Source organism: Gobio gobio (genome assembly GCF_949357685.1).
Source record: "Gobio gobio genome assembly, chromosome: 1".
Classification (NCBI taxonomy): domain Eukaryota; kingdom Metazoa; phylum Chordata; class Actinopteri; order Cypriniformes; family Gobionidae; genus Gobio; species Gobio gobio.
This window is the reverse complement of record NC_137097.1, coordinates 70,665,409-70,686,990: the sequence shown is the minus strand read 5'-3', so window position 1 is coordinate 70,686,990 and position 21,582 is coordinate 70,665,409. Positions and strand designations below refer to the sequence as shown.

Below are 21,582 nucleotides of genomic sequence, written 5' to 3'. Positions count from 1 at the left end.
CAGTTTGTTTTTCTGGAGCAGCAACGGAATTGTGCAAGTGTTTTTTGTGTATTCCCTGAATTTCGGCGATGATGGTTTATAAACAAGGCCCTGTTCAACTCCGGATTTGTAGCTCGTCTAATGCTGAAAGATGTAGCGGTTACAGCGATTTAAGGTTCATGGTCGTGCGTTGGAAGCAGGCGGTGAGTAAAACTGCTTCAAATGCGCTATTCGATTGTTTTGCTATGTAAACACGCACTAGTCTGACGTGCAAAACCGTTCCGTCTGTGCTAACATATCGCAAACAATAGTCCATAAAACAAATTTGCGCATGACAAGCCGCTAAGCAAGTATATAAGTTACAGTTACAGTACATAGAGACGTCCTGCTGTAGTTGTCGTTGCTGCTGTTAGGAAAATATAATAAGCAACTTCGTTTCTTTACATTTATGGTCGCGGTTTTGTCCAATACATTGACTAACACTGTCTTCTCACAGCTTATAGCTCCCCTTCATTGAAGAAAAATCGCATTCCACGTGCAGGTATGTGACGTTATGAATGCACGTAATGATAGTTAGTAGACTTAAATAGAATACATTTTTACAAACAATGCCACCAGCAGAGTTGTACAGAGATGGAGAGGAAACAGGGAGGAGAGGCACCTAATTTAATTAAAAAAATATTTTTGTAATGTATTTAAAATTACAGGCTATTATTAAAAAAGCAAGTATACTAATAATAAGAAATAAGAAATAGTAAGTAAGGTTCGAATTTATTTTATTATAAATATGTGGCTATATTGCAGCACTTCCTTAGTCCTTGCCTGTGTCCCAGTGTGCATAGGCTACTATCAATCGTATCGTAATAAATAGTTTGTGACATTAGTAATATTCAATACTATTTAGGGCAGATAGTGTGCACAATGGTTTGCAGTGTGTGTTCACTACTTACTGCCCATACTATGTGTGCACTAACTCCGACTATGGGTTACCACAATTGGCCTTCATGTCACTTTCTCTTTTTCCATCTCCAAACCTCTTCTGTTCACAGCTGATCGGAGGATATTGAGTGTCCTTTATTGCAATTTGATGATTTTAGTAAAATCACATCTGTTTTTGCTTTTCAAACTCCGGAAGGTTTCAGTGTAATATGTTGCAGGCACATTTTTTGATAAAAAAATATTTATTATAAATAATATTGATGATAATAAATAAAATAATAATATTGGGCTCTGTACTGTGTATCTTTCTTTTATAAATATAATAAAACTAAAGACTTTTCGGAGATATGAAGGATGCAATACTGCTCTATAGGCACTCAAGATTGACATGAGATTGACTAAAAGTGCCACCCTTAAGTAGTAGAGGGTCAAGAATCATACAGATTTTTAATTCTGGATTATATTTTTCTTCCATTATGTTTTTGTTCTTTATCAACACTCAGTAACAGTAACAACGGTCTATATTAAACTACTGTATATTTGTTACAATGTAAAATGGTGTATTGAGAGAACATGATCAGAGTTTGTTTACCTATAGTTTTGCATAAGGAAGCCCCTCTTGACTGTTCTTGACTGGGTAACCTTAAGCCACCTAAAAATCAAACATTAACACAGTTATGGAAAATTGGCTTTTAAAATTTTTTTATTTGATTATCATTTTTGGTAATTGTAGAGTATATATATATATATATGAACAAAATCATTGTAAATAAACGTATTAACCTAATAAATATGTGCTTATATAAACTTGTCCTGTCACTCAGCTTCAACAATGTAAGGAATCAAATCATACAGAAACTCTTACCTGTACTCAGGACGAGACACAACAGCACAAGAAGTCCAAAGCAAGTTCCCAAAACTATGTGAGGACCATTATAATGTGCAATCATTCTCCAGATATAGGCAAAAATAACTGGAGGAATAGATTAAAATAAAAAAATCACACAAGATAAAAGATGTCCTGTCCAAGAACAAAACTACAGATGTGGTGAACTGAACAGTTATATCAATATATCTATTTTAAATCTAGCCTAAATATAACTAACCAAAGCGCACTATACATCTCACTGCTATCACAAAATCACTCTCCTTTCACAAAAACCCACGAGGTGAAGATGGATTTACTTCACTTTTAAACTTTGTGGGGAATTAGGTTCATACAGATGTGTGACTGTGTGGTTTGTTCCCGCCCCCTTTAAGCCATAGTCACGTGACACGGGTGTTTCGAATCACAGTTCGGAGCAGTGTTTCAAAACATCTGCGCTTCGGGATCTCGGCAAAGCCCCGAAACGTCTGTTTCGCGTCTGCCATCCCTACCGTACGGGGTGTATGCTCATTTACAATCATTTCTATCGCCAAAGGTGCTTACTCCTTGCTTATTTGAGGGACACGGAGGAGAAAAACAACGCAGACGGCAAGAAAAGCTGTTATACCTTTTATTTTACGTTATTTGTATATTTGTTTGATAAACACTGCATCCGTAGGGGGCTGCCATTGTTGCTTCGCGGGCTATGTGACGTCAAAACTCGTAACTGGGAGTACATCGATCTAGTACGAGTTCACGGGTGGGAAGTCACAGGTTTGGCTGTCGTTCCGGTCCACTTTCACGGGTAGAAGGTTGAAAAAACACGGGTTATGGGTTGCCTGGAACGCGGCATTAGTCTCCTTGTGTTTGCAGTCCAGTGTTGGTTCGTTGTCATTATTCCCTGTTCCTGCTTCATGTTTCCTGGTTCCTTGTGTTTGGTATGTTCTAAGTTTTCCCCCTCGTGGGTTGTTTTTTTTTGTTATTTTGTACACAATAAATCCCATCTTTATTTGCATTTGAGTCCTTGCTCCCTTGTCTCCCTATTGACTCCTGACAGAACGAACCAACCAATAGAGGATTCAGCAGAAGATGGGTATTTTCCTTTTTCCATCTCCCCCACTGAACCCTCCAACTACCTTCATCTCGCCAGATATGTGAACTCTTGGTACATCGGTCAGCAGGGAGCTGACGTGAGGGACTTCGCCTGTAGGTTCTTCATTGAGGTGGATCACCTGGTCTACACAGAGACTGAGATTAAGGAGGTGTTCAACGTTTGTCTTGACAGGCCTCTCAGCCCGCGGGAGATGGAGAAGCTGGGGAATCTGGAATTCTGGGACTTTGTCTGGCATATCCGCCATCTTGGAGAGCCAGAGCATCTACGGCCAGTCCCAGCACACTGACTGTTGTGTACCATCTGCAGTCAGTGGAGGCCCCAGCCCTCCGAATTCTCCGAAAACGGAGAAGGAGGAAGAAGAAGGGGCCCATTTCGTCGGAGACCTCTGCTGAGGAGGATCTGACTCCGGTGGTCCTGATTCCGGTGGTCCCAGGTCCGATGGTCCCAGTTCCAGTGGTCCTGAGTCACAGGACTTCCTCCAGATATTCAGGGGCTGTTACGGAGCAGCCAGCGGTTGTCTCTGAGGAGTTTTCAGAGACGACTAAATGTATTGGCTGCATTTACACTTGGCATTAACATGCGACCTGTAACTGGATGTTGTCCACACATTGAAAAGACAAGTGTAAACACGTTTCTGAATGTTATCTGATCAGGAATAAAAAAAGGACATTTTGATCTTAGATTGTTTGGTTCTTCAAAGCTCATCCTGGAGTTGCTGTCATAGCAACAGGTCCGGAAGCTTAAACCCTTGTCTCCCTATTGACTCCTGACAGGAATAATCGGAATACACAATTAATTATATTTTTTAATGTTATATGTTTGTATTGCTTTAGCATGTTTATTATAAGTAGGCTAATCTTCCATTTTTTTGTCTACAATATGCATTGTACGCTACAATCTTAGCACTTAAACCTGGATGATATGACTCATTTAACTTGATCAGATCAACCCAGTTATATCAAATTTGGAAATATTTCTTCATTTAAACAACTTTGATCTAAGCCTGGAGATCGTATCAGAATGTAAGTGAATGAAAGCAAGCATTGTTTCATTTGTACCACTTTTACTCGTACATCAATAAACCTGGTGTTGCATAGCCTACCCTTGTTTAGCTCTAATTAATACTTATGCGTTTTTATGTTGCATTTCTTTAATAAAAATAATGCGTTTTCTGCATGTTACACATGTAACATATGCCAACAGTAGCCTATAAATGCTTGCGGGCTCTCACGTCGGAATAACGTTTTTCTTTGTTTCATCATACAAGATTAAAGTTGGAAAACTTAAAGGGTAACTTCAGCAATTTAGCATTAGGTTTTGTATCAGTAGAAACCCGGTGGTATATTCAAATTATGGTACTCCTCCTACTTGCCATCCTTCACCTACGCCAAGGCCATCGATCCATTGAGGACTATGTTGAGGAGTTTTGTGGACTCTCCAGCCAGGTGGAATTTAATGATGTTGCCCTCAAGGGGATTTTTCTTAATGGACTTAGTGAGGTTGTAAGCTATTTGATGCCCGAAAGCAACTCCCTGGGGACTCTGGCCCAGTATATTGACTTTGCACTTCTGCTGAGTGATTCCTCGTTCACTGTGGGTTTTGCAGAAGAGGAGCTCCACTGTCCCACAGTACCCACCACAACCCAGCCAGAGTCATCTGCTCCAGCCCACGTCCATGCTCCAGCCCACGTCCATGCTCCAGCCCACGTCCATGCTCCAGCCCACGTCCATGCTCCAGCCCACGTCCATGCTCCAGCCCACGTCCAGGCTCCAGCCCACGTCCAGGCTCCAGCCCACGGCCCCGCTGTCCCGCCCAAGAAAATGTTGGGGGGGGGCAGGGGGTACATGGAGGCCATGAAGGCCACGCCTCTGTGGGCCCCTGAACCGCCATTACCGCCATGGCCTGATGAACTGTCGTTGCCGCCATGGCCTGATGAACTGCCGTTGCCGCCATGGCCTGATGAACTGCCGTTGCCGCCATGGCCTGATGAACTGCCGTTGCCGCCATGGCCTGATGAACTGCCGTTGCCGCCATGGCCAGATGAACTGCCGTTGCCGCCATGGCCTCCCACGCCTAAGGGTCCAGGTCCTCCCACGCCTGAGGGTCCTGGTCCGCCCACGCCACAGGGTCCAGGTCCGCCCACGCCACAGGGTCGGCCCATGCCACAGGGTCCAGGTCCGCCCACGCCACAGGGTCCAGGTCCGCCCACGCCACAGGGTCCGCCCACGCCACAGGGTCCGCCCACGCCACAGGGTCCTGGTCCGCCCACGCCACAGGGTCCAGGTCCGCCCACGCCACAGGGTCCTGGTCCGCCCACGCCACAGGGTCCGCCCACGCCACAGGGTCCTGGTCCGCCCACGCCACAGGGTCCGCCCACGCCACAGGGTCCAGGTCCGCCCACGCTCCCAGGCCCGTCCAGGTCATGTCTGGGTCCGGTGCCCCTGCACGGGCCTGGCCCACCATCCCTCCCCCAAGACCGCCCCCCAAGACTTTTTGTTAAGACTCTTTGTTAGGTTATTGATGTGTTGGTGTTGTTTGGGCGTCAGGGGCCGCCCATAGAGGGGGGGATCTGTCACATGGTGTTTTGGTGTTGGTTCATGTTTCATGTGTTTAGTTCATCAAGTTTACTGTCATGTTTCTAGTTTGTCTTGTCCTTTCAGTTTCCTGGTTTTGTCATGTGTTTCATTGTCATGTGACTCCCATGCCCTCATGTGATCTTGTGTCTTGTCCTGTCATTGGTTCATTGTTTATCACTGTTCACAGGTGTCACTTGTCTTGTCATTAGTGTGTGTATTAAAGCCCTCATGTTTGCCATGTGTCTTTGTCTGTTATTGACGTGTTAACCCGTTGGTGGTGAGTTTTGTTTAGCCATGCCATGACTTTGTTTTATGTTTTGCCAAGTCTTTGTTTTAAGTTTTGTTAATAAATGCTGCACATGGGTTCAAAACACTTGCCTCCAGTGGATCTACTTGTTACATTGTCAAACATTGAATTAAATGAAGCCATACTAACTTAATCTGTACCAAAGCAAAAGTGGAGGTCACCTCATGCACATCATGATTCTAAATTCTGGTCTATTAAAGTTTGCAAAACAGGTGATGTTTCATGAAGCACTTTTAATGAATAATGAGCATGACCTCTGATGTGTAACATTTGGATTTACCCACCTGAATAAACGACGACTGTAAAAACGGCCCATTCGCTTGCTATTTTGAAAAACCTGGTCCATGTTTTAATGTTATCTGTAGACAGAGAGAGTTGAATACATCAAATTTTTATTTAATATTTCTAATTACATATCTGTTCTATTACTTGTACTCTTGTACTTAGATTGGATAGGACAAAGTGTATTTTTTTTTTACCAAACACTACAAATTTCTTGACACATTCAACACATGCCAAGAATAAAGTTAGAAAGTAATCTAAAGAAAAAAAAAAATTTGACTGAGTTTTTGGTTTTAATCATTTCATGCTTCTGTATTTGACAATTTATTAAAGGCATAATATGTAATTTTCACCTCCAGAGGTCGATTATTCAAAACACGCCTTATTGATGACGCCTTGATTTCGTTGAATCATGGAAGTTGTTGTTCTCACCTCAGCCGATGGAAAAGAATCCGACGGGACTCTGGCAGAAATCATATTCATGGATGAGCTAAAGTACTAAAGATTACTGAACTGTAATATGAAGCGATTGCTAATGAGAGACAAGTGCGACACACGGCTCGAGAGCATCGGAGCTTTTATTCTGCCACAGACGAGCGTTTCGGCTTCTTCTGGTCACGTGTATGTGGGGGAACGCAGCGCTGTTTATCATATTAGATACATATCAGTGTGTTGAAAGTTATGTTATAATGCTAATATAAGACACTTGTTCACACTGCAGTGAGCTAGATCGATATTAGACATGGTAAAACATGGTATTTGCAGTAATTCAAGAAAACTAGGTTTAAATAATAAGACTAACTGTGGCCCATCCACACGAAGCCAGAGCTTTCCCTATCCAATCTTTTTTTTTCCTCGTTTCAAGAAATATCTGCTCACACACGAGACCACTGAAACCGACTCAAAACGATGTAGTATACATGCCAGGCCAGTGTGTGGCGCTGTATTTCTGCCACAGAAATACACTAAAAACGGAGAAGAGATGTGTCTAGAAGGGGTACAGCAACGGTCGGAGGTGAGGCAAAATCTCACAATAAAATAACAATAAATAAATGTGCTACTTACCAGATGTGTTTTATTAACTCCTACACCCACCCCAACCCTAAACCTACCCGTACAATAATGCAAATACAGTCATTTACGGATTGGCTGTACACACAAAAACGCAAGGGTGTCATTTTCAGATTTATCCACTCTGGGACCCGGTTTAAAAAAATATCGGTTTCATGCTCCCAAAATGGCGGATCTGTGTGGATGAAACACTGATACAGTACAACATTTTAACGTATACAGCTAAACAATCTCCGTGTAGACGGGGCCTGTGTTGAGCTATATAACAATGATTCGTTTTCTGTCAATGAATGAATCCAAACAGTTGCTCACATGTCTAATAAAACACACAATATATTAAATCATCTTTGGTGTTTCCATGGTTTCTACAAAATAAAACAGTAAATCGGGGTACTGTGAGTATGATGTCATTGATAGGCGACACACAGACATGGTTCGTGTCCTGGTAAAAATGGCTTATTTCTCTGGATTTAAGCATTCATGGAAACATTTGTGATAGTGTAAGTACACAAATCAACAAAATATTAGGTCTGGGTATTGACACCAATTTCAAAATTCAATTCGATTTCGTTTCACAAGCTTGCGATTCGATTCGATTTCGATTCGATTAAATTCGATTCAATATAGATTATTTTGGATATCAGGTACAATACATGGCAAATTTTCTCAAGGAAAACAAATCTCTGAACTAATGTTGTAAACTATGGGAGTCAGTTACTACATTAGCCTACTAATATTGAAGGTAAAAATGAACTGATTTGTATACAAACACTTAAATTACACTCAATGATGTTTTTTTATAATAATAAAGTTCTAATATTAACTTTAAAATTACCTAATCATATTTCTACTCCAATTCGTTTTTTGAAATGGTGGCCATCATAAAAACTTGCCAGATTTATACATAGCCTACATGCATTAAATATGGAAGAACATTAAAAATGATGATGAATAGCCTATGTAATATGGGTGCATATATTTAGCAAAATGCTCCTCTCTAGAGTTAATTTTTCTAGCTGACTAACGAGTTTATGGACACTCTATATGTTTTTTTCTGGTAAATGTGACGTTATGACATTGTTTACAAGTTTTACTGAGATCTTTCTGCGGTTGAAACACTGATTGAGCGACTACATGAGACATGATAAGGATTTCGGTAAGTTGTACTGTCTCTTTTAACACACTTTCAGATGCTCATTCATGTTTATTTTGCGCTGTAACTGGTATAAGGTGGAGGAGAAGATTATGTTCACTGCCGCTTCTCTTGAGCTGAGCAGCGCTGCGACAGGGCGATCTCACGTCACAACGCCAAAATGGTATTAATGTTTTTGTAATACGTATTTTGTTTCATATCAAAAGTAACAAAGCACACAATCTCCCGTTCATTCATCAACTGAAAACAGGAAGACTAATCGATTCTTGGGATTTACGAATCGATATTGTTTCGTAAAAATGAGAATTGATTAAAATCAAAAAATCTATATTTTTTACCCAGCCCTACTAAATATATAAAATTTTTCGGTAACACTTTATTTTGATGGTCCCTTTTGAACATTATGTTGACTATAAGTAAATTTGCAACTACATGTCAACTAACTCTCATTAGATTATCAGTAGACAGTCTGCTTAATGTCTGCTAACTCTTTATTGTGATGGTCCTCCAACAGACATTCTACTGACTATAAGTAACTTTGCAAGTACATGTCAACTTATTCTAACCCTAACCCTACCAGTCTACTAATACTCAACTTACACTCTAATGAGAATTAGTAGACATGTAGGTGCAATGTTATTTATAGTCAACAGAATGTGTTAAAGGGACCATCAAAATAAAGTGAAACCCATTTTTCTAGTGGTTTTTGGATATTTTACTTCATATTACATATTGTGCCTTTAATGTATTAACTACAATAGAATTAAACACTAACAATATTGTCATGCAATCTTAATTTGTTGCCATCAATTTGCATTTACTGATCCTGATCCCCTTAAAAACAACAAAAACAATAATAATAAACTTTAAATCCTAACATACCTTGAAGATACTTTAAATAAGGCAAAGCCCAAATCAACATAACAGGCCTCAGAATATACAGAGCACAGCAAGTGACGGTCTCGAGCAGAGATCCTGGAACAGAATATTCATTGACGGGTATTAAACAATATTGATCAAATAAAAAATAAAAAGTCCCGTCATGAGAGAATACAGAAACACACCAACATACTGTACTTAGAGAAGGGGACGAGACAATTCTGTACATCATTACAACAAGATAAATAATTAAAACATTCTTATTATGCTTTAGTTATCTTATATTTAAATATAAAAACTACTAAACTCACCTTCAGTAAGACCCCAGAAGATGAAGGCGATGAACATACAGATGTTTGGAAATAAGACCAGAGAAAGCTGAAGATTCCAGATTGTGCTGCTGGAGACTGGAGAGAAGATGAAGAATAACCACAGTTAAATGAGTAAAACACTTACACAGTGACACAGACAGTTAATAACAAGAAATATGATTGTCCTTTTAAACACACCCGTGTCTTTTGATCTGCAGTAAATCAGACAGCAGAGCAGAAGCACAGCTCCAAATGCAGCAGCGAAACAGAAAACCAACACAGGTATGTGCAAAGAAGAGAAACCTGGAAAACAAACATGAGGTTTAACATTTACAACTGCACTGAATCAATTTGCTATCAATAGTCATTGTTTTTTTAGAGAGGAATAATTATGAAGAATTTGCAATTAAAGCCATTCATTATTTTAAGGAATAACTAAAAATATTTTTTTGCAAGCACGCATTTACACTAAGGGCCAGATTTACATACTGTTAAGATTTACTAAACATGTAAAAATCGGGGGGGATTGCACCCTGAACAAATATTGAACATTTTAAAATGTTTGAAGGCCAAAAAACTAGATAACAATAGCTTTAATAAACCATGTCAGTGGGCAGCATAAAATACTTGTCAAGCAGATTCTTAAAGTCCTCATGAAATCAAAATCGACCTTATTTAGTTTATTAGCCCACATTACAGGTCTTAGGGTGAACAAATAAACCGTGCAAGTTAATACACAAAAAAAACATTGTTTGTCGCAGTAACCTTTAATCAAAATCTGAAAAGTTGCTTCCGGTCTGGAATGGCGTTGCTTTTCCGATGGTGTAATTTTGACGGCTTGGGTTTGAATATCCTTAACCTCCCCTCCAACCGTTAGTCTGCTATGAGCGAGAGATGGAGAGGAGGAGCGCTGAAGTAAAACCCTGCCCTGAAAATATTCTGTTTCACTTGGAAATACAAACTTGTGTGAGTAAAACACTTGGGGTTACTTGACTGTAACCCTGTTCCCTGATAAAGCGGAACGAGATGCTGCATAAGCTTATGCAAATGGGAAATGTCTTTGACATAACCAGCTGTGAAAATAGTGTGAAAACACGTCAATGAAATTGACCCGGAGGTATTTATAGCCTCGGCCGGTGACGTCATAGGCGCACCTGCTGCACGAGGCTATAAATAGATGAGCTTCCGCTGGAGCAAACCAGATCTTCTTTGTTTGAAGACCAGTCCTGAAGCATCATCAGCACGGCCTAGCAATGCAGCATCTCGTTCCGCTTTATCAGGGAACAGGGTTACAGTCAAGTAACCCCAAGTGTTCCCTTTCAAAAGCTACACTCAATGCTGCATAAGCTTATGCAAATGGGAACGAGAATACCCACGCCGCCGTGCTTGATGGTGCCTGGACCCCTTACGGTTGTGTAGGTGTGCACAAGAACGCAAGAAGCCTCAGGCATTAGCCTGTGATGTCGACTCAAGGACATGAGAGCCCAGAGTGGCATGAGCATCCAAGCTATAAAGTCTTAAGAATGTGTGCGGAGAGGACCAACCTGCCGCATCACAAACACTTTGTAAGGGAGCACCCCTTGCTAACGCAGTAGAAGAGGCGACTCCCCTGGTGGAGTGAGCCCTTAATCCTATAGGCGAAGCTTGACCGCGCACCTCATAGGCAAGAGCAGTAGCATCCCTGACCCAATGTGACATTGTTTGATGGTGGCAGAACCTCTGTTACGGCCCCCATGGCAAACAAACAGTTGCTCTGACTTACGCCACTGGCTAGTGCGGTGGACGTAGGCCTGAAGAGCATGGACTGGACACAGTCTATGAAGTTTCTCCTGATCCGGCGTTGTGAACGGCAGAGGGCAGAAGGTTTCAAGAGTGACAGGATGTACAGTCGACAAAGGAACCTTAGGCAGGTAGTCAGGGTGGGGATGCAAAATCACTTTCACCAAACCTGGGGCAAAGTCTAAGCAGGATGGCGATATTGACAGAGCCTGCATGTCCCCAATTCTTTTCAGAGAAGTTATAGCCATAAGAAAAACCATCTTTAGAGTCAGAAGTTCGTCATACGCTGATTCTAGAGGTTCAAAGGGGGTCTCAACCAGACCCTCGAGGGCTAAAACTAAGTCCCATGAAGGGATCTTGGCTCTTAATGGAGGCCACAACTGCCTGGCACAACAAAGTGAGCAGGCAGAAGATGCCTCCCAAGCGGCACCCCATCCACCAGGGCGTGGCAAGCCAAAAGAGCGGCCACATGAACCCTGAGAGTGGAGGGGCAAGCTAATGTTTCAAAGGGGGTCTCAACCAGACCCTCGAAGACTAAAGCTAAGTCCCATGAAGGGATCTTGGTTCTAACAGGTGGCCTCAACCGCCTACCCCACGAATGAAGCGAGCGAGTAGAGGATGTCTCCCGAGCGGCACCCCATCCACCAAGGCGTGGCAAGCCGAAAGAGCGGCCACATGAACCCTGAGAGTGGAGGGGCAGGTGCCTGATGACAACTTTTCTTGCAGAAAATCCAGAACTGAAGTTACCTGGCAGTTGACTGAATCTACATTGTGTCGTACACCACCTTTCAAAGACACCCCATTTATTAGCATAAACTTCCGAGTGGAGGAAGCTCTAGCACTTAGAATGGTCTCAATAACTGCAGGCGAAAGCCCTGTGTCCCTCAGTTGGTGCCCTTCAGGGGCCAAACATGAAGGTTCCACAGGTCGGGCCTGGAATGGAATATCGTGCTCTCTGCCTGAGACAGAAGGTCCCTCCTCGCCGGAATCGCCCAAGGCGAGCCGTTGAGGAGAGACACTATCTCCGAGAACCAAACCCTGTTCGACCAACGCAGCGCTATTGATAAGAAGCAAGACCCTTGTTGGCGAACCCCGGCTAGAACTCCCAGGAGCAGAGCGACTGGAAGGAGGGCATACAGACACATTTTGGGCCATGTATGAACCATCACACCCAGACCCAGCGGGGCTGGGTGACAGAGAGAAGCAGGGACATTGCGCTGTCTGAGAAGAGGCGAAGAGGTCCACTCCCTGTGGTCAGCTCTGTAAAATCTGATCCAGATCTGCTTGACTACTTCTGGGTGGAGTTTCCACCCCCCCATCTGTAACTCTATCTGGACAGTAAATCTGCTCCTGCCCTTGAATGTACACTGCTCGAGTGACAGGAACTTGTTCTGAGCCCAGAGAAAAATCTGTCTCGCTATTCTGATAGCGTGAGCACAGACCCCCCTGGTGATTATATACAAGATATTTAGCTGTACTGTCCACCAGCCCTAGGACATGACAGCCCCTCAATTGGGGGAGAAAGTATTTCAGGGCCAGAAATACAGCCGTCAACTCGAGGCAGTTGATGTGCCAACTGAGTTGATGACCCTCCCATTCCCGTTGGGCTGGACGACCACTTAAGGCCGCACCCCAGCCCGTCAGGGAAGCGTCCGTCGTTAGCAACTTGCGACGACAAGGTACGCCTAGAGTGGGACCCAAGGCAAAAACCGGGGTCTGAACCACATAGTTAGTGTACGAAGCCACATGGCGCGCCACTTTATTTGCCTGAGGATTGGCCCTAAGTCCTCTGGCTTTGAGCCACAACTGAAACGGTCTTATGTGCAACAACCCCAAAGGGAAACCCGTGGATGCTGATGCCATTAGACCTAACACTCTGGTGCTGATGATCAGTAAGATCTTGGTCTAGCCTGACTTTGCTCAGGGAATACTGAATGGTCTTGATTCAAGCGGGAAACCATTGTGCCCACCTTGTGACCAAAAACCGAACAAACCCTAGATAAGTCGTTCTCTGGGCAGGAGAAAGAACACTTTTCTTGGTGTTGAGTCTCAACCCTAGAGAAACTAGATGAGCCAACACACTGTGTTGAAGCACCATCTCATGTGATTGTGCTAATTTTAGCAATCGCCTTTGTAATTCAAAATTTGAATGTCCCGGAATCCCAATGGAGCCAGTAATACATCCATACATTTTGTTTATGTGCGGTTACAAGGCTAGCCAAATGGAAGACCCGAAATTGGTAAGCTTTTGCCCCCAAGAGCGAACCTCAGGAACTTCCTGTGTTGTGGCAGACTTTATATGCGAATACATGCGTCCTTCGGATCAATCGTGCCGAATCCAATCACAATGTTGAATATGCGACACGACCGCCTTCACTGTAACATCTTGACCTTGAGTACTTTAACTGCTTCACGGTTTAAGACTCGAAGATCTGAGATTAGACACCCCCCCCACCCTACTGGGGACCAGGAAGTAACTGCTGTCACTTGTGACAGTACGAACGCCAACTCCGCCTTCACGGAAGTGGAGACCACGCCGTTCAAACAAGGAGGATGACAAATAAATTAGTTTACTAATTTTTACTGTGCTTAACACCAATGCAGAAACGCCTGGCAGAAGTTAACACGCTGCCTGAGACTCTGAGAGTGACAATTTTAACACTTCCTGTTGAGGGGATGTTAGACGTTCTATGTCCTGGATGATAGCAGGATTTAAACACTGAACGTCTAACATTTCACTGGAAACCACTGCCCCCCCGAATCACCAGAGGCGGCGGGGATGGAGTAGTTTTGAGGATAACGGGGTGGGGCGAGCAAATGTTTGACACGCCCTGTCCCGTGGGGGCAGACTGGGCACCAGACCACCAGACTTCTTATATTGATGACAGTCCCGAGGTCTGCCCTGGGAGGTTGTTGAGGATGACGAGCCGGTCTCCAATCTTTACGAGGGAGAGCGCGACTCGCCACACTCTGCTTATTACCCCCCTAAATCTTGAAGGACTGAAGAGAGGTTGTGTGGCTGATAGCCCCTCCCCTTGAGTGCATTGAGGAAGAAACTGAGTGAACACTTCATGTTTCTTCCACTCCTTTAAATCTGGCCACTACAGAGTTAACTGAGTCACCAAATGAACCACTCAAATCCTTCAGAAGGTCAGCCTGATATGCTTGCAAGACAGCCATAGTGTGCAGCGCAGCACCAGCCTGTCCCTTTATATTTATTATTCTTATATAAATCATATACAATATATATTGATATAAAATAATATATTATATATATATATATATATATATATATATATATATATTCCATATAAAATAATATACAATATATAATTCATATATATAAGCTTTGCCCATGACAGCCGATGTTTATTTTCTACATGGCTTTATGGGGAGGTATGTCTCTTTAATGAAAATGTAGACCCAGGCGAGAGATAGCTCGTGAGCGTCTCCCACCTGGGGTATTCTCACATATCCACGCGATTTCGCACCCATGATAGTCGAAAATGTCGACGTCAAGGGTACAAAAACACGTGAAGTAAATGTTTTTTTTTTTCTAGACAGAAACCTCAAGCTCACTGCGTTCGGGGATCTCTCATTCACGGTACCAGACAAACTGCCCTGGCCACCGCGCGAACAACCACCTCGATAAATTCCTCGTATGGATTCACCATCATGTGAGGAACGATCGCAGGTGGCTGCTCGAGGTCCGCGGACCCAGAGATTCATCATCTTTCCCCGCGCGAGCCGAAGAAACGCTGGAGCGCGCTTCGGGATCACGCGGGGAAACATGCATTTGTTGAGCGAGCAAGCGAAAGGGACGGACCCGTCTCTTGCTCGTCAACAAACCCATTCGAGAGCTCCGAAAACTGGTGCGGACTGAAAGTAGCCCAGACGAGCATAAAGCATTCTAACTGTAAAGGCTTGCAATGCTCGCACTCGTCTGACTCAATGCAGCAACCGCATGCTCTTCCCCAAACACACACAGCAATACACGTGTGCATCCAGTTCTGTTTTTTGAAAGAGAACATGGATATACAGCGTTTTACTCTGCTGACTCGTTTCCAACTGATCAGATTTAACTAGAACTCTTTCCACTTATGTTTCTTTGTAACAGAGATGAGAAAGAGAGAGAAATCTGCACACTGCCATGTTGAAAACTAACTCCTAACAAAGATCTCGAGTTGAGTCTTGAAAGAGAGAGAGAATTTTTTTTTTTTTCAGAGACTTTGTAACACACCATAACACAGAGTTGGTCTGAAAACAAAAAGACCTGGTTTGCTCCAGCGGAAGCTCATCTATTTATAGCCTCGTGCAGCAGGTGCGCCTATGACGTCACCGGCCGAGGCTATAAATACCTCCGGGTCAATTTCATTGACGTGTTTTCACACTATTTTCACAGCTGGTTATGTCAAAGACATTTCCCATTTGCATAAGCTTATGCAGCATTGAGTGTAGCTTTTGAAAGGGAACATGTTTTTTATGTGTGAAAGTATTGCATTGTTACAGATCGTTTGATATCTACTGATTATGTGTACGTGGAGTATCCTTTGTATTTGAGGTGTTGTTCATTCATTGTCCTGCGAATCAGACTCTGGGTCGAACATGTATGGGCAAATCATTCTGCTTGCCATTTTTAAACATTGGAAATTTTCAAAACAATTCCCCACGTGTACGGAGTCGAAACTCATTATAATATGCAAAACTGTTATCCAATCACAGCAGAGGGCATTTACTTCTAAGTCTTCAATGTGGCATGCATAAAAACCGAGCATTTCAAGAGCTAGGCTCAAAACCAGGGCAGATAACAGCCTATTACTTATTCATTATGATGTTTTTGAATGTAAAAACCATGTGAGCATAATAAGTTGACCTCAGACAACAGTATTTACAAAAAAAAATCCCCTTTAAATGAGCAAGTTTTCTTTAGCTAATTTCAACTTGGCATGAATCAAAAATCAAATCAGAGCTGTAGGCTATATTCATATTTACAAGATGCATATTCACCAATACAACTCCTCGTAATTCACACCTTAATAGCACGCAATATTTCTTCCCCTTTTCGCTCGTGTGATTGTCGGTCTCTGCTTTTCTGCTACAGACTGAAGCGCCGGGCCCAGTGGCGTAGCGTCTAGGCATGCAGGGTATGCACGTGCATATGGCACCGGGCCAATAGGGGGCCCGCCCATGGGGAAATTTTTAATAAAACGAGGGAATTAATTTTTAATTTGTGGCCACAATAAATATATATTTGTATTCATGTCTAGTGTAGTAATTTCTTGTTTCTCCGTAATGTCTAATTTTTCCGTAATTTTTTGTGTGCATTTATTATTTTTTGCATCCCACGACTGCAGTAGAACTAGGTAGGCTACTCAGTCATTTTAATATATGATGCTGCATCGCCATGCCAAAAAAAAAAAAAAAAGACAAGAAAACACATTATGAGAGGTTATAGCGGCTAGACATCATAATTTCCCAGCTGAGTCTGCGATTTTCAGCTTTGGGATCAGTTGCTGATTTGTTCAGAGTGGTGCAGCCACACGTATAGCCTACTTGCAACTGAGGAGAGATTAGTGGAGAGATATAACAAAGACTTGTCTCCAGCCCTTCCACAACAATTGATTGCATTCCGTGCAGCCTTTCAAAGACAAATCTCTGGGATGACAACAGTTCAAGATCTGACCAGTTTTTTGATTGTTGAGAACTAGGGCTGAAATCTTTCAGTCGATTAGTCGATTATTAGTTGATATGTTCTGGCTCGACCAAAATTCTGAGTGGTCGATTTTTTGCAGTGTTCATTTCATCAGTTTAGTTTTCAGAGCACCCCTGTTTCACAGATAAGAGTCGGTCTTCAGAACACCCCCTTGTTTTCACTTATTTTGGATTAGCCCAACCCGCTGGAGAAGAGAGACAGATTGAAGTAGGCTACTTTGCTGTATAGGTCTATTATTTATTTAATTGTGAGAGCGTTTTCCTAGTCAGTCCTTAAATTTAAATAAGAATAGAGTTCGAACTCAGTAATAATATTTAAATTTCACCCATTAAAACTTTTTGGTTGATGAAAGTTTTACAGATATTGTTAAATATCTATACATTTGCTGTGTCCTATCTAAAGCTACTCTACTGTCAGCTCAAGCTTTTGTCAAATCTGTCATGTTTCCAAGAAACAAAACATGTCATATAAATAGAAAAGGGACCAGCCCCCTGGTATGTCCACAACATCGAATCTGGCCCCCTTTAAAAAAGTTTGGACACCCCTGGACTAGGCTATGGTTTACATCCCAGCCTTCATATTTTTTGCTAAGACAGCATATCAGATCACGACTGCGAGATCTGAAAATGGAACAGCATAAACAAAGACAAACAAACACATTTTTATTTATCGGTATTGATCAGTAATATATATTTATTTGTTCATGTTTATTTTATTTCCCATATTTTTACTTTCAGATTACAGTCGTCACCATCAAACAATCACTTAAACTATAACGACTTTCGCGCACACCCGCCCATATATTATTTATATTTATTAGGGATGCAACAAAACAGTTAGTCCATGGTTCAATACATACCTCGGTTTTTAACCATGGTTTTCGGTTCGGTTCGGTTCGGTTCGGATGGCTTGTCACATCACTTTTTTGCTATTCTATTTTAAGCGACAGGAACAGCAAGAGGTTAAGGAGAAAAAAGACTATTTTTTAATTTCTTTATTTTCTTTCTTTATTTTACTTAAAATAATTGAAAAACCTTACTTAAACTTAAAACTTTACTTAAAAAACCCTTGTACACATTCCTAGTGTATTGTAAAATATAAAATAAATATATATAAAGATTTACACTGGCAGCTCAGAGCTGTACAGCAGCATTTAAGTATGAAATTGAATGAATAAATGTAAAATTAAAACACTACATAGACTTCACTTTAAAATATACATGATTCTTATTAAAGCTACTGTATTAAAGTTTTTCGGTTTGTCTTTTGTTGTTGTATTAACATTAAATTTGTAATCATGTAAATTTGTAATTTGTAGTCGAATCATGCTTCGGATCGCATGTCAAACCGCCAAACTGCTGACTTTGGCGATCCAAACTGCTGAATCGACTCACTGATTCATAACGCTTAGAAGCTTCATGATGCCGTGTTTTGAAATCGTCATCACTATACAAGTCGTTATTTAGGGTTTTTTTGCGCACAAAAACTATTCTCGTCACTCCATAAAGTTATTGTAGAACCACTGTAGTGAGATGGACTTTGTAACGACGTCTTTAGTACCTTTTAAGGGTCTTGAGAGTGAACCGTGCATTGTGCCAATGGAGGCCTTTCAGAGCCATCAGATTTCAACTAAAATATCTTCATTTCTGTTCCGAAGACGAACGGAGGTCTTACGGGTGTCCAACGACATGAGGGTAAGTAATTAATGACAGAATTTTCATTTTTGGGTGAACTTACCCTTTAACTTGTACAAAAATGGCATTATATGACCCCTTTAATATATTTTTTAATGAAAATGAAAAGAGATGTGTTTTATGACATTTCTCCTGGAGCGCCTTGAATGTGCGTCTATTTCGCTTCAAACGCTCGATTTATACGTGCGTCCAATTTGCTGTGGACACGCAAGAGGATTCAAAATTTTCAAGTGTCCCAACTAGACGCGTTGGTTTTCCCCCTCGTGGGTGTTTGTTTTGGTTTCATTTCATTTAATAAATCTTTATATCCTCCAGCATTTGAGTCCAATCTTATTTTTATTGTACCAAACCGGGACAAGTATACTTTTAAAGCTGTATGGACAACTGCACGCAAGACGCATCCGAGCGCCGAAATTGTACAAAAGTACAAAAAGAGTAGATTTTTAAGTATAAATACTGTAGCTAAATTCCATCTTGTTTACACAAGTGAAATGGCCTTTGCAAGAAGGTTGGCTATTTGCACTTAAGCTGAAAGTATATGTTTTTTACACCTATGCGAGCGAATGTGCGCAGTCGAATCCGGACGGGTCTCATGCGCAGTCATGTCCGCACAGCTTTCAAAGTATACTCAACCGCGAATGAGCACAGATGGCCAAGTTCGACATATGCAGGGCTTTACGCTAACAGTTTTCTTGAGGAGCACAGTCAAAAATTTAGGAGCACTTTCTGATCAATAATACGCATTCCAATTATGACTTTCCCATTACAGGACTATCTTTGTCCCTTTAAATTAATGTCCAGGGGCATTTTTACCATTATAAGAGCAATGTTTTCTAATCTTATTAAATATATGGATCATCTTATCAATTTCTTCAATTAAAATAGAAAAGTTGTTTTTAAAATGTTAATTTAAACAATAAATTCAGTTAGAGCAATACGACACAATCAGACTGTTACCAATCTAAGTAAATCAGCATCAAAAGATCCATCTTTGCAGTGTAGAAGTGGCACAGCAGCTCTATCTGAAGTGCTGTTTACACTGTTTAAGATGATGGGACGCGTGCAGCTCATGGGTAAATAGTGTTGTATGAATGTTTTAAATACAAGTTTTTGAATTTAGAAATGGGTTATGTACAATTTAAACTTTAAAAGTTTGATATTTTAAATAAAAAAGTTCATCCAAAGTATAAATATGAAAATAAAACCGCCAGTAGGTGGCGTGTCAAGTCTATGTGCGAGTCATTCATTAATTAAATCGTTCAAACAGATTCATTCGAATCGAACCGCTTGGAGATGCGCAACAGTTCTGGTGTAGTTTTCACGAAATAAACAGTATTGTGGCTAAAACATTGTTACTTAGCATCAGCTTGTCTATTGGACTTTTGTACAAGGTCAGTATAACATTTCCAATCATGCCAATACTCAGAGCAATAGCTGTCCGTAACTTTCGGCGCTCTGGCGCTTAATACAGAACTGCATGCGTCTCGCTCAAGAACATTGCAGCCGGATCTACTTCTCTCTGTTTATGTCTATGGCTAGTCACACAGGGACTGTGCTCCTCCGCAGCGCTGCGACCCGAACTGGAATAAAATAGTCAGAATATAAACACTTATTATATGTGTACCGTAGTGATTCAGGGTAAGATAAAAACACGGTTTGGAAAATGGATTTATGATGTACTCTCATATATACATCTAGTAATTTTTAAACACGAGAAAAGTTGTGGACTGAAGCTGATAGCCTAAAGATTAAATCAAGAACTCATACAGGGGCTTTTGTAAATTATTATTTAGTAATTCATTTTTGGTGGCATTTTTGCCCCAAGCCCCCGTTAATTTCCGACCTTGTTTATGATAATTCAAATGTGGTATTTCTAATTAATTTGGATTTGGCTGCAAATAAACATCAGCGCGAGGCATCTGGTAAGTGCGCATGGCCGCGTCACAACCGTTTCACCTGTAAACAATCTGTGAAGTGTAGTCCGTTGCACACGTTTTTTGCACATGCTCCGCTGACAGAAGGCATGACAAGCAGTCGATCGCAGAACGAAATGCAACTGTTGCTCAGTCAGTGTTGATGCACTTTGGCAGTTGTAGTTTTTATTCCGATTGTATTATAGGCTACATTCATTCATGAGAATCGATCGGGTCACTCGCACCGGTGCGCCTAAATATCTTTTCACAGTCGCAAGCAGTCATTTTCAGGCGCAAATGCGCCCAAAATGGTCACTATGTAGAGCCCTGATATGCGCAGTACAATTGTTGTGACTCTAGTGACTTTCTAGCACTTGCGCTGTTGTACGTGGACCGTCCGCACGGTCTCAAAAATCGGGCCGCACGCGGACGGGGTGTGCAGACGCCCGTGAACCCTCCTGATGACGAAAATGACGTCACACAGACGGCTGAAGTATATTTTGGCCTTTAGTACCTACTTCTTTTGACTCGTACACGTACACAGGCTTTGAATATATGCACAGTTTTGAGCAGTCTCTCGCCACATGTTACCCACCCATGTAAATACTGCAAAAAATTAAATGCACATGTGCAACCTTGCTGTACAAAGTATGCACGGTTACAAAAATCTGGCGGTGCGAGTTCTGATAACGAAATTCGTGTCACACACTGTACGCTGACCCTTGCGTACGCGTAAAAAGTGAAGTATTTGGGCTTTAGTGTTAACAGAGACTGCATTATTTAATTTGCCATGTCTGTTGACTCACCCAGCATCAGTTCTGCAGTTGCACTGGCTGAAAGTCTTCCAGCAAACACTTGACACATATAAACTCCTTTGTCCTCAGTTCTGACACTCTTCAGTCTGAGAGAGAAGTTTCCTTTGGGGATTTCATCAGCGAAGAACTCAACTCTGTCTCTGTATCGCTCATCTGATGAAGCTGGTAAAGCCTCATTATTTTTGTAGAGCA

General features: G+C 41.8%; 1 protein-coding gene across 2 annotated transcripts in view; it reads right to left on the bottom strand.

Moving 5' to 3' along the window:
* Nucleotides 1–21,582, bottom strand: part of LOC307124419 (uncharacterized protein) — a 39,343-nt gene that overhangs the window by 16,762 nt on the left and 999 nt on the right. For both annotated transcript variants that reach the window (XR_013816263.1, XM_079813599.1), the window contains exons 3-9: nt 21,382–21,582; nt 9,675–9,779; nt 9,477–9,572; nt 9,169–9,261; nt 6,065–6,139; nt 1,784–1,891; nt 1,511–1,570 (exon numbers count right to left, since the gene is read on the bottom strand). The exon at nt 21,382–21,582 is cut by the window's right edge and continues 153 nt beyond it. Coding sequence is in view for 1 of the 2 variants with exons in the window: in XM_079813599.1 (XP_079669725.1) it covers nt 1,511–1,570; nt 1,784–1,891; nt 6,065–6,139; nt 9,169–9,261; nt 9,477–9,572; nt 9,675–9,779; nt 21,382–21,582 (738 nt within the window). In the remaining variant the exon portion in view is untranslated. The remainder of the gene's footprint in view (nt 1–1,510; nt 1,571–1,783; nt 1,892–6,064; nt 6,140–9,168; nt 9,262–9,476; nt 9,573–9,674; nt 9,780–21,381) is intronic.